The sequence below is a fragment of the Procambarus clarkii genome, chromosome 22 (assembly GCF_040958095.1).
Source record: "Procambarus clarkii isolate CNS0578487 chromosome 22, FALCON_Pclarkii_2.0, whole genome shotgun sequence".
In the NCBI taxonomy this organism is placed as follows: Eukaryota; Metazoa; Arthropoda; class Malacostraca; order Decapoda; family Cambaridae; genus Procambarus; species Procambarus clarkii.
The window spans coordinates 43,103,067-43,116,568 of record NC_091171.1 but is presented as its reverse complement, the minus strand read 5'-3'; the positions used below and the strand labels follow the sequence as shown (position 1 = coordinate 43,116,568).

Below are 13,502 nucleotides of genomic sequence, written 5' to 3'. Positions count from 1 at the left end.
CCTGTTACCTAGCAGTAAATAGGTACCTGGGAGTTAGTCAGCTGTCACGGGCTGCTTCCTGGGGGTGGAGGCCTGGTCGAGGACCGGGCCGCGGGGACACTAAAGCCCCGAAATCATCTTAAGATAACCTCAAGATAAGATTATCATTGCTATTATTACCATTATTACTTAATGTATCGTACTCGCTAAATAGTATTTTTGTGTGGAAGTGACCGGCCTGAACCCAGATTCACGAAGCAGTTACGCAAGTACTTACGAACGTGTATATCTTTCTTCAATCTTTGACGGCTTTGGTTACATTTATTAAACGGTTTGCAAGCATGAAAATTTTCCAATCAACTGTTGTTATTGTTATAAACAGCCTCCTGGTGCTTTGGGGTTCATTAACTGTTTAATAATTGGAAACAAAGCCGCCAAAGATTGAGAAAAGATTCGTAAGTGTTTCCGTAACTGCTTCGTGAATCTGGCCCCTGGCTAGTTCACCATCTTGAGGTTATCTTGAGATGATTTCGGGGATTTTTAGTGTCCCCGCGGCCCGGTCCTCGACCAGGCCTCCACCCCTAGGAAGCAGCCCGTGACAGCTGACTAACACCCAGATACCTATTTTACTGCTACGTAACAGGGGCTTAGGGTGAAAGAAACTCTACTCATTGTTTCTCGCCGGCGCCCGGGATCGAACCCGGGACCACAGGATTACAAGTCCAGTGTGCTGTCCGCTCGGCCGACCGGCTCCTCTCACCTTGTGTTGGTCCGAACACTCACCATACTACCCACAAGCGGCTTCCAAGCGCGCCGGATGAATTATTATCGAGTGTGGCACCTCTCTACCGGCCAGAACAGGTCGGTACTCGGATATTAGCGAATTAATTACACGGAAAACATCTCATTACAGGTTTCTTTTGCTTGTATTCTCTGTAACAGGATACAGCCGGGTGGGGTTGTCATTCTTGGCGGTAGGCACCATCTCCAGTGAGCCGGTTCGTCAATCGGGAATCCGGATTAGGTTGGCCATTCCCAAGATGAAGGGCTGGATTTTGCTCGCGCGAACCTAATTCGATTAGTGGCTACACTATGTGGCTATGGTTCTTGAAACACTCATGTAGCCTTTCTTTAGTCTAGGGCAGCTGTACAAATGCGGATATATCTCTAAATACGGTAATACAAGTTATTACCTGAATTCGAAGGAACAAGTGACTCCCCAACACACACACAGACACACACACACAGACACACACACACACACACACACACACACACACACACACAAAGTGTTATCCCCGTCCAAAAGGAGAAAAACGAAAAACAACAGAAAACCCCATGGTTCAACCAGGAATGTAAGGTAGCAAAACAACTGAGTAAAAGAACATGGAGAAACTACAGAAATAACAGAACACCAGAGAGCAGGGAGAGGTACCAGAGGGCCAGAAATGAGTACATCAGAGTGAGGAGGGAAGCAGAGAGACAGTTTGAAAATGACATCGCGAGTAAAGCCAAGACCCAACCAAAGCTGCTCCACAGCCATATCAGGAGGAAAATAGCAGTGAAGGAACAAGTGATGAAGCTGCGGAAAGGGGAGAGCAGATACACAGAGAATGACAAGGAGGTGTGTGAAGAACTCAACAAGAGATTCCAGGAGGTCTTCACAATAGAACAAGGAGAAGCCCCTGCACTAAATGAGGAGGCGGCAACCTTGGAAACCTTGGAGGAATTTGACCTCACCAGTGATGAGGTCAAAAGGTGTCTGCTGGAGCTAGATGTGACAAAGGCTGTTGGGCCTGATAGAATCTCACCATGGATACTAAAGGAAGGTGCAGAAGCACTAAGTGTGCCACTCTCTATGGTGTATAACAGGTCACTGGAAACAGGAGACTTACCAGAAAGTTGGAAGACAGCTAACGTGGTCCCAATATACAAAAAGGGTGACAGGCAAGAGGCACTGAATTACAGGCCAGTTTCCTTAACTTGTATACCATGCAAGGTGCTGGAGAAGATCGTGAGGAAAAGGCTCGTAGAGCATCTGGAGGGAAATAACTTTGTAACGCACCACCAACATGGGTTCAGAGATGGTAAATCGTGCCTCACAGGTTTAATAGAATTTTATGACCAGGCAACGAAAATTAGGCAGGAAAGAGAAGGGTGGGCCGACTGCATTTTCCTGGATTGCCAAAAAGCCTTTGACACAGTACCCCATAAAAGGCTGTTAAAAAAGTTGGAGCAACAGGCAGGAGTAAAAGGGAAGGTGCTCCAGTGGATAAGGGAATACTTAAGCAACAGGAAACAGCGAGTAACGGTGAGGGGGGAGACATCAGAGTGGCGAGATGTCACCAGCGGAGTCCCACAGGGCTCAGTACTTGGACCCATCCTGTTTCTAATATATGTGAACGATCTTCCAGAGGGTATAGACTCATTCCTCTCGATGTTTGCTGATGATGCAAAAATTATGAGAAGAATCAAGACGGATGAAGATAGACAGAGACTACAGGATGACCTGGATAAACTGGAGGAATGGTCTAGAAAATGGCTGCTGAAGTTCAACTCTGGAAAGTGTAAGGTGATGAAATTAGGCGAAGGGAGCAGGAGGCTGAACACAAGGTATCATCTGGGAGGGGAAATCCTGCAAGAATCAAATAGAGAGAAGGATCTGGGGGTTGATATCACACCGAACCTGTCCCCAGAGGCCCACATCAAAAGAATATCATCAGCGGCATATGCTAGACTGGCCAACATAAGAACTGCCTTCAGAAACTTGTGTAAGGAATCTTTCAGAACCCTGTATACCACTTATGTAAGACCAATCCTGGAGTATGCAGCTCCAGCCTGGAGTCCATACCTAGTTAAACACAAGACAAAGTTAGAGAAGATTCAGCGGTATGCCACCAGGCTCGTCCCGGAACTGAGAGGATTGAGCTACGAGGAAAGGCTAAAGGAGCTGAACCTCACATCCCTGGAAAACAGAAGAGTAAGGGGAGACATGATAACCACCTACAAAATTCTCAGGGGAATTGACAGGGTGGACAAAGACAAACTCTTCAGCACGGGTGGGACACGAACAAGGGGACACAGGTGGAAACTTAGTACCCAGATGAGCCACAGAGACGTTAGAAAGAATTTTTTCAGTGTCAGAGTAGTTAATAAATGGAATGCACTAGGAAGTGATGTGGTGGAGGCTGACTCCATACACAGTTTCAAATGTAGATATGATAGAGCCCAGTAGGCTCAGGAATCTGTACACCAGTTGATTGACAGTTGAGAGGCGGGACCAAAGAGCCAAAGCTCAACCCCCGCAAGCACAATTAGGTGAGTACAATTAGGTGAGTACACACACACACACTATACCCAATGGTGCTCCATGATGGCGTGTGTCTAAGGTCCCATTACCCCTCTCGTCTTCCTAGTAATCCATTACCACCTTCCAGTTGCTCAAGTTATGGCTAAGGATTTGCATCAGTGTTATACCGACGGCTGTGCAGAAGGTGGAAGATGTACCGGATGCATATGTAATATATTTCAACAATTTACTCTGGCTCAAACAGCAGTGAAACGTGTCAATGAGTGACGACTGAACCCCCAACTTGTAGCCACATATGTTGCCTCTTTATTTTTTTTAAGACAAAGGCAGTGGACTTATATACTGTTACTCGTAGTATAAAATATATAAAGCAGTATATGTGCTCAAGTACGACCATCCTATGTAGTGCCCATAACCCAGACCATTCACCCTACAAAGTTTTAGAAGCTAACCCCCCAAGCATCTAGCTTCCTACTTTGGACAAATAGACATTCTCTACAATAGGCATAGATATATATTTAGCAATTAAAGCTAACGAGGCTATATACCATTAAATACCCTTCAAACGTCCTGGAATTAAACGTACATAGTAGTGACACCCAGAGAACAGTCAGTGACATTAGAAGGAATGTTTTAGCTGCCCAAGAAAATAGATTTGAAAATAAATATCTTTGGATACCATCGCATGTTGGCCTCTCAAAGCATGATACTGTTGACATGCTTGCATAGACAACCTGTAGTAGACCAGTAGTAGAAGTTAGTCTTGGTGTTTCATTTGCTGCGGCAAAGAGAATACTTAAATAAATATCTAATGAAAATATTACTGACCTAACAAACTCACAAAGACTTGATAGCTGTTGTGAGCAAGCTTATCAGAATTGCATTTCACCTTGTAAACGCACATTATGTGTAAAAGAATATACCTCGTACATGTTTTATGTAAGACAGACATAAATATGTGTATTTATTTATGTAGGTTAGCGTTGTAAAAGCCTACAATCACCTGTGGTTGATTGTTCAATAAATCCCTGAACAATATGTCTAACAGATCTCTAAATCTCTCCAAGGAGAACAGAAGAATATATATATATGCTGGTTGGCATTGTAAATGTATGACCACGTCTGTGGCAGAAAGAATAATAATAAAAAACACCTTCCATCCTAAAATTTAATGTGCTAAATGTATCTTAATGTAGATGGAATTTTTGTATTTAGTAAGACTGGCAATGAGACTGGAATTTGCAAAGGTGGGGTACATTAGGCTCAAACACGGCCACACCCTATGAACTGCCCGTAACCCAGACCATTCACCCTGCAAAGTTTTGGAAGCTAGCCGCAAGCGTCTACCCCCAAGCATCATTCGCACCTACTTCAACCTTACCTAAGGCTTTCTTTCTCTTACCCCTCCCTTCCTCTTCCATCTCCCGCGCCCTCTCATATATTCCCTTCTCTCTCTCCCACCCCTCTCGCATTCAATAGAAAACGGGGAACATACACGATCCTTAACTAAAATAATTTCTAAATATCTTGATGAGTTACTTCAAGTATATAACTAACTCCTTAACTAATCCTATATAGCTATGCTTTAATATTAATATTTTACATTTTTGTTATTTTAGCATTAATTGGTATTATATTAATTATATAAATAATTATATTACTCGCTATATAGTGTTGAATTATCAAAAATTATCGAATTTTGACAGCTATTTTTCCCCCTCTTGTTAAAAATAAATAAGAATACAGGAATACATAGCAGTTGTATGTATAATACAAAACATTATGTATATAATGTATACAGTATTTAAAAAATGTATTCCTCTTTTGTATTCACTGACTGTCACACAATTATTAATTTAGAAAGTGTTGAAATTTCAGTTTTTTTTGTGTGTTTATTAAAGAAATTAATATTTAATCTTTCTCCACAATCCCTCTTGTGCAGGGGTAAGTAGCCTGGTGCGTGCCAGTGCATGCGTCCGTGCGTCCGTGCCGTCCGTGTTAGAGCATGCGTCCGTCCGTCCGTCCGTTCGTCCGTTCGTGTCTGTCTGTCCGCATGCACTCTATACCACTGAGCAGCGCATGCGTCAGCATTAGTGCACGCTCCCTTGTCGCTGTTGGTAGTGCATGCGTATATTATTACGTATAATATTACTTCCATATGCATGCACAAGCGCTTCCACCTCCACCCCCTACCCACCGACCCCCCCCCCCCCACCCCCTTACGTTCCAATTAAGGTCCTTTTATTATTATATCTCAGCACATACTTTCGAACGCTTTCGAACGCAGTGTATGGTAGACTCTTGACCCCCCTATAATACAAACTTGTATTACTGAATATCAAGGGCAGAAATATACTCAAGAACAGTGGGAGATATACGAGGAAGAAGAGATATAAAAGAACTCAGGTAAAGGCAGATATATAAACTTGACAGAAAGAGGAAATGCGATAATTGAGATGAAATTATCGGGATGAATTAGTGAAGATGATAGAGAAATATGAAGGGAAAATGGAATATGTGAACAGTGCGAATCTCAGAATAATGTTGGTATCACTGGGAGGGTTGAGAGTAATGTTGGTACCACTGGGAGTAATGTTGGTACCACTGTGAGGGTTGAGAGTAATGTTGGTACCACTGTGAGGGTTGAGAGTAATGTTGGTACCACTGGGAGTAATGTTGGTACCACTGTGAGGGTTGAGAGTAATGTTGGTACTACTGTGAGGGTTGAGAGTAATGTTGGTACCACTGGGAGTAATGTTGGTACTACTGTGAGGGTTGAGAGTAATGTTGGTACCACTGTGAGGGTTGAGAGTAATGTTGGTACCACTGTGAGGGTTGAGAGTAATGTTGGTACCACTGGGAGTAATGTTGGTACCACTGTGAGGGTTGAGAGTAATGTTGGTACCACTGTGAGGGTTGAGAGTAATGTTGGTACCACTGTGAGGGTTGAGAGTAATGTTGGTACCACTGGGAGTAATGTTGGTACCACTGTGAGGGTTGAGAGTAATGTTGGTACCACTGTGAGGGTTGAGAGTAATGTTGGTACCACTGTGAGGGTTGAGAGTAATGTTGGTACCACTGGGAGGGTTGAGAGTAATGTTGGTACCACTGGGAGTAATGTTGGTACCACTGTGAGGGTTGAGAGTAATGTTGGTACCACTGTGAGGGTTGAGAGTAATGTTGGTACCACTGGGAGGGTTGAGAGTAATGTTGGTACCACTGTGAGGGTTGAGGGTTCTAATGTTGGTACCACTGTATCAACGGTACAGTGGTACCAACATAAAAAAATAGTCTTCAACCAATTAATTATTAATCGACAATTGAAAATTGTCTTTTTCAGCTTCAATTAAGAAATTAATTGTCTTCAACCTGTCCTGTCACCTCGTACGTCGTATTTTTAACGGAATAGATCACTCCGTAAAAATTACAGGGGTCTTATTCCAAACTGAAGCACCGTAATATTGACGCATTACTGTACCAGCGTCGACAGGTCAGGCGAGTCGTCAATGATTAGACGAAACAACCCGCCAAACACACACCGAAACTACGACGTCGGTACAACGTTCGAACAAGTTTTAACACCTCCTAACCAGTTATAACAACCAATATAGCAAGTTGTAACAACGTTCTAATACGTCATAAACACGTTAAGCCAAGATGTAACAACTTTATTACAAGTTGTAACAAGCGGAAAATAAAGACAGTTTCGGTTTGTGTTTCCAGGGAATTGTATTGTTAACTTAGCGTCTGATTGTGACCACCTGAACAAGCCCCACGTCACTCTTATACAGGATTGTTAACAATGGAACGACATTAAGAAAAAATAATAATACCGAGACGGAACATATTGGGCAATGTATGTGTGCACCCGCCTGTTCCCTTTACACGAACGCCACTGTATAGGCGTTCTTATTATCCGAGATGCGCAACAATTGTGGACCGCAATTTGGCAGCAATCTGGTCATTGAGACGTACTTCGTACGTCACTGAGACGTGCTGATACTTCAACAATTACACAATCGTGCATATTAATAGCATATAATAGCATATAATATCATATATTATATGCTATTAATGCCTCATAACATACATGTAATAAAAGTACAGAATCCCAGCCTTCCTGTAGTGAACACCTAGCTGGCAAAAATCAGAGTAAACTCCAAATATTGACGTAAAAAAAATATAGCAGTCTGTATGCAGGCGATGAGTCACAATGTGGCTAAAGTATGTTGACCAGACCACACACTAGAAGGTGAAGGGACGACGACGACGTTTCGGTCCGTCCTGGACCATTCTCAAGTCGATTGTCGTGAGTCAAGTCGATCACAATCGACTTGAGAATGGTCCAGGACGGACCGAAACGTCGTCGTCCCTTCACCTTCTAGTGAAACATAAATTAGAGCGGAAACATTACGAAATTAATTTATAATCCTAAAATTACCAGATATAATATTAGCACATATATATATATATATATATATATATATATATATATATATATATATATATATATATATATATATATATATATATATATATATATATATATATATATGATTATTAGTATTTCTCACTGCATATTACTTCCGGGGATAATCTGTTTTAATAATACTGTTTACTTTAAATACGAATATTACCCCTAGGTTACAGAGATAATAGTTGGTGAATGTTCTGAAGTCAAGAGGTATTGGAGTGCTTGAGTGGACCTCCAGGTGGTGGAGGGGTTACACTCGGGGTGAACAAATCCACAAGGGCTGTGACGAGGATTCGAACCTGCGTCCGAGAGCATCCCAGATGACGCCCTTGTGGATTTGTTCATTTGATGCATCACGCAATAGTGATTTTTTTTGTGTTACACTCGGGTGTTTGGGTCTTGCTGTGGTCTCGTCTCTATTGGTCCGAACACGCTCCTTGTGCTATATGTTCGAAAACTCTCGTCGTTCTTGTGTTCGAACACTCTTCTTGTACTGATGTGTGAACTCTCTCTCTTTCTCTCTCTCCTCACAGTGATGTGTGAACTCTCTCTCTCTCTCTCCTCACAGTGATGTGTGAACTCTCTCTCTCTCTCTCCTCACAGTGATGTGTGAACTCTCTCTCTCTCTCTCTCCTCACAGTGATGTGTGAACTCTCTCTCTCTCTCTCCTCACAGTGATGTGTGAACTCTCTCTCTCTCTCTCCTCACAGTGATGTGTGAACTCTCTCTCTCTCCTCACAGTGATGTGTGAACTCTCTCTCTCTCTCTCTCTCCTCACAGTGATATGTGAACTCTCTCTCTCTCTCTCTCCTCACAGTGATGTGTGAACTCTCTCCTCGTAATAAAGTGTTGCTACTAATTAATGTTCCGTGTTATTGTAGTTATTGTTACTTGTATTACAATATACTTGTTTAAATAAAAATGGATGGATTAGGTAATCTGCACACTGGGAGATATAATAATTACTTATCTCTGTGAGTAGCTAAAATTGTTGGAGATCTGTTAGTATCTCTCTCTCTCTATCTCTCTCTCTCTCTCTCTCTCTCTCTCTCTCTCTCTCTCTCTCTCTCTGTTTCAAATATGATTTGAAAAATATAAAATAAATTGTTTAAATTAACGATTTACAGATTTTCTTAATTTTAATTCCTAAATGTGTAAACATTTTCTCTCTGTTTTGTGTATTAACTCGCTACAATGAATCGTTCTCCATCTCTTATCTGTAACGTGTCAGAGTGTACACTCCCCCAGTCCAAGCTTAATTCTGTGTTGAGTTAGTAGTTAACAAGAGTGAGCGCCAAGCCCAGAAACCTATATATCACTGTGCCTGAGAACATTCAAGAGTTCTTAGATATTCAGTACGTGAGAATGAGGGTAGAAAGACATCTGACGATGATGTCAAAGGAATCAGATTCGCCGAGGGACACCTCGGACACCTGAGGGACACCTGACCCGAAAGAACAGTTGGAAAGCATAATTTCCGATGATGCTGAAAATTAGGACACTCTACGAGGAGACGCTGTTGTCAGAATAATGCCGCTGTGGGAGCAGGGTTGAGGTCACTGCGCCGTGAGGGACTCGTGAAATAGTCGTTCGTTGTCAATACATAACCTACCCGGAGACGTCTCCTGCTCCCAGTACCACGACGGCAACACAGAGACGACCACGTAATTTGTGACTTGTAACAGCTAATCTTCCCAGTGGCTGCGGGCGGTGTTATGGGTAACCGGTAACAGTACGAGTAACGGATTCGCTTCTGGAAGGGAGGGGGGTACACGGCGTCGTTCATACAAGCATCATAGAGGCTTCCGTAAGGAATAGAAAGCTGGATGACTTAGAAGTCACCACGATAGCAAGTGGGAGGGAAGGGGAGGGAGTTTGGGGATCAGTGTAGCCTTCAGGGAGCGAAGGACTAGAACAACAGAATGGGACCAGCGAAAGAGCTCCGCTCCCACGTAAGATCTTGGAAGAGGGATCGACGCACGGTCTTGGTGGCCGGCCAAGAAGTTGAGAAATGATAAGGCACAGACCAAGATAACACACCTCAGTGCCGTGCCGCAACCTGTCCTCTTAAAAAGAACGTCGCTTTTGGCTGTATGGCCGAATTTGGACGTAATTTGAAAATGAAAATAAATGAAAATAAATTTGGGATGTTTTCTTCAACAACAGTAAGTTAAGGGTCCTCTGATAGGTTAGGTGGGCAGGAAATTCTCATAAAGTTTCAAAACGTTATGAAAAACGTTAATTTAAAGTGTCCTCTCATAACCTCTGCGCGTAGGCCGGACGACTTAAATAGAAAACGAAACAGAACGTCACTTTTGTGAGTCGATTTCATTTCAAATTACGTCCAAATTTGGCCATAGTGCGCATACGAGCCAAAAGTGACGTTATTTTTAAGAGGACGGGTTGCCCAACCACCCACTGTGACGGCCAACATGGAGAGACATTTACACGGCCTCAGAGGTAACAGGACGAGCATATACGGACAACCAGTGGAAGGCTGATTCGCAAGATAAGGATCGATAAGGATCAATACCCACATTACCTAAGCCCTGTTAGACCTGCAAACCAGACTAGCCGATTAGTTCATCTAGTTTGCTCGGCTTAGTTTGAATATATTAAACAATTTATGAGTTCCGAGGCACTCTGAGGTAGTTTAACCATGGGCTTGCATATATATATATATATATATATATATATATATATATATATATATATATATATATATATATATATATATATATATATATATATATATATATATATATATATATATATGTATATGAATATATATATATAGTCCTGGGGACCATTCAGGCTTGTTCGCATATATATATATATATATATATATATATATATATATATATATATATATATATATATATATATATATATATATAGTTTCCAAGCTCGTAAAGCAGTTAATAGAGACTGAGCTGTCATGATCAAGGAAAGATATACAGGCTTCGTAAGTGGACACGTAAATACTTGATGAATCTTGGTGAAGACCCAACCAAGTGGGCTCTCTCTCCCGGCAAGAGCCCGGCGGGGCTCTCTGAGCACCACGATAGTGTTGCTACAAGGAGAGGGGGAACTTTGTGCTGATTTAATCACTTTACAGATAAAGTCCATTTTTTTCCGATGCATTTTGATTTGGCTAGAAGCAGTAGCTCTCCTGCCGCGGTTGATGCTGCTGTCCTCTTGTATAGATTATAGAATTGTGAAAATATTCGTAAGTTTGTTGTTGTTAAAGATCTGCCACTTGGAACAAGCAGTTCCAAGTGCACGGGCTATGGTGAGCCCGTAGTATTATTCGTAAGTGTGTGTGTTTCACTTTGTTCTAAGTTCCTGATCTTTTGATCTTGTGTCACGGATAATTTATGTGTTTATTGGTGTGTTGTGTGTCTTCTCCGCGGAGATTGACATTCGTCTTTCTGTGTTGTAAATAAGGAATTTTTCATATTTTTGTCTTAAGATATATATTCGTCTATTGAGGATTAACCTTTATCTTGCTCTGATAATTATTCACGTTCTTCATTATTGCTGATATTTCTCCCTTGTGAATGCATTCATATTCTTCATTACTAGTGAATATTCTATTCTTGTGACGTATTCATCTTTCATGCACATTAATCAGTATACATCTTTATTAAAAAGTATTCATAATGTATGCTTTCGTCAAGATTATTTTAATTAGTTTTTTTATGAATTATTCGTAACTAACTTTTCAAAGTGTCTCCTTTGATATATATCTTAATTTATTATGTTTAATTCAGAATAAATATTGATGGTATTAGTAAGTTAGGTTAGGTTAGGTTAGGTTAGGTTATGTTAGGTTAGGTTAGGTTAGGTTAGGTTAGGTTAGGTTAGGTTAGGTCAGCTGTTGATTACGTTAGGTCAGCTGTTGATTAGGTTAGGTCAGCTGTTGATTAGGTTAGGTCAGCTGTTGATTAGGTTAGGTCAGCTGTTGATTACGTTAGGTCAGCTGTTGATTAGGTTAGGTCAGCTGTTGATTAGGTTAGGTCAGCTGTTGATTACGTTAGGTCAGCTGTTGATTAGGTTAGGTCAGCTGTTGATTACGTTAGGTCAGCTGTTGATTAGGTTAGGTCAGCTGTTGATTACGTTAGGTCAGCTGTTGATTAGGTTAGGTCAGCTGTTGATTAGGTTAGGTCAGCTGTTGATTAGGTTAGGTCAGCTGTTGATTAGGTTAGGTCAGCTGTTGATTACGTTAGGTCAGCTGTTGATTAGGTTAGGTCAGCTGTTGATTAGGTTAGGTCAGCTGTTGATTACGTTAGGTCAGCTGTTGATTAGGTTAGGTCAGCTGTTGATTAGGTTAGGTCAGCTGTTGATTAGGTTAGGTCAGCTGTTGATTAGGTTAGGTCAGCTGTTGATTACGTTAGGTCAGCTGTTGATTAGGTTAGGTCAGCTGTTGATTACGTTAGGTCAGCTGTTGATTAGGTTAGGTCAGCTGTTGATTAGGTTAGGTCAGCTGTTGATTACGTTAGGTCAGCTGTTGATTAGGTTAGGTCAGCTGTTGATTACGTTAGGTCAGCTGTTGATTAGGTTAGGTCAGCTGTTGATTACGTTAGGTCAGCTGTTGATTAGGTTAGGTCAGCTGTTGATTACGTTAGGTCAGCTGTTGATTACGTTAGGTCAGCTGTTGATTAGGTTAGGTCAGCTGTTGATTAGGTTAGGTTAAGATAACCAAACCACGCATCAGGAAGATGTAGAAACAACGACATTTCGGTCCATCCTGGATCTTGATAACGGTTCAGGACGGACCGAATAATGTTGGACCATTACATCGAACAGCTAACCTAACCTAACCTTAGGTTAGGTTAGGTTAGCTGTTACGGTTAGGTGTTATGGTTATCTGTTAGGTTAGCTTAACCTTAACTAACAGGGAATCTAACCTTAGGTAAGGTTAGGTTAGTTGTTGGTTAACTAGTTAGTTGTGGTATACGAGAGGAAGGTTGAGTGCTTGTGGGCAAGGAGGAGAGAGAGAGATAAGGAGAGATGACAACGAGAGACTAGGATTAGGATGTGAGACTTAGACGAGGGATGAGAATTAGAAACTAAAATGATAGATGAGACTTGAATGAGGGATGAGGAAGAGGATTACAGAGAGGAAGAATGATGTTTCAGCAGGGGCAGATAACAGGCATCTCGGTGTAAAGTGAAATGTCTGAAATCACAGGAGTGAACGGCGATAATTTGGCGTTTACTTCCTCTAACCAGCCATTTTTCTTTTTGGTTACCCCCTGTGACAACTGTCTCTCTCTCTCTCCCCCTCTCTCTCTCTCTCTCTCTCTCTCTCTCTCTCTCTCTCTCTCTCTCTCTCTCTCTCTCTCTCTCCCCCCCCCCAACTCGCTTCTCACTCTCCCTGACTGCTTTCAAAACTTGGAAACTTGTTTACACGTCTCTTTTTTTTCTCGCCCCGTCTCCAACAGCTACGGACGCCGGCTGTTTGGCGGGAAAAGAGAGTCCCTGTGTTCGGAAGTGACCACCATGACTACATTCGTCGCTAACGGCTACAACCCCGTCAGCACGCAGACTGGGCCGCCCCAACAACCACCTCTCCAGCAGCAGCAGCAGCAGCAGCAGCAGCAGCAGACAGCACCAGCAGCACCACCGCAAGCGCCACTAGTCGGCCAACTCAATTTTCGCAATTCCAACGCCGGTTTGACCCAGAGTTACGGGGAACCGGACAGCAAGGCTAGTCTTAGAGATTCCTTGCTGTAA

General features: G+C 42.2%; 1 protein-coding gene across 1 annotated transcript in view; it reads left to right on the top strand.

The window, feature by feature from the left end:
• The window catches only part of LOC123761365 (diuretic hormone receptor), a 246,388-nt gene extending 232,886 nt beyond the window's left edge, over nucleotides 1–13,502 (top strand). Inside the window, exon 12 of the mRNA XM_069328905.1 lies at nucleotides 13,211–13,502. Coding sequence (XP_069185006.1) covers nucleotides 13,211–13,502 — 292 coding nt within the window. The remainder of the gene's footprint in view (nucleotides 1–13,210) is intronic.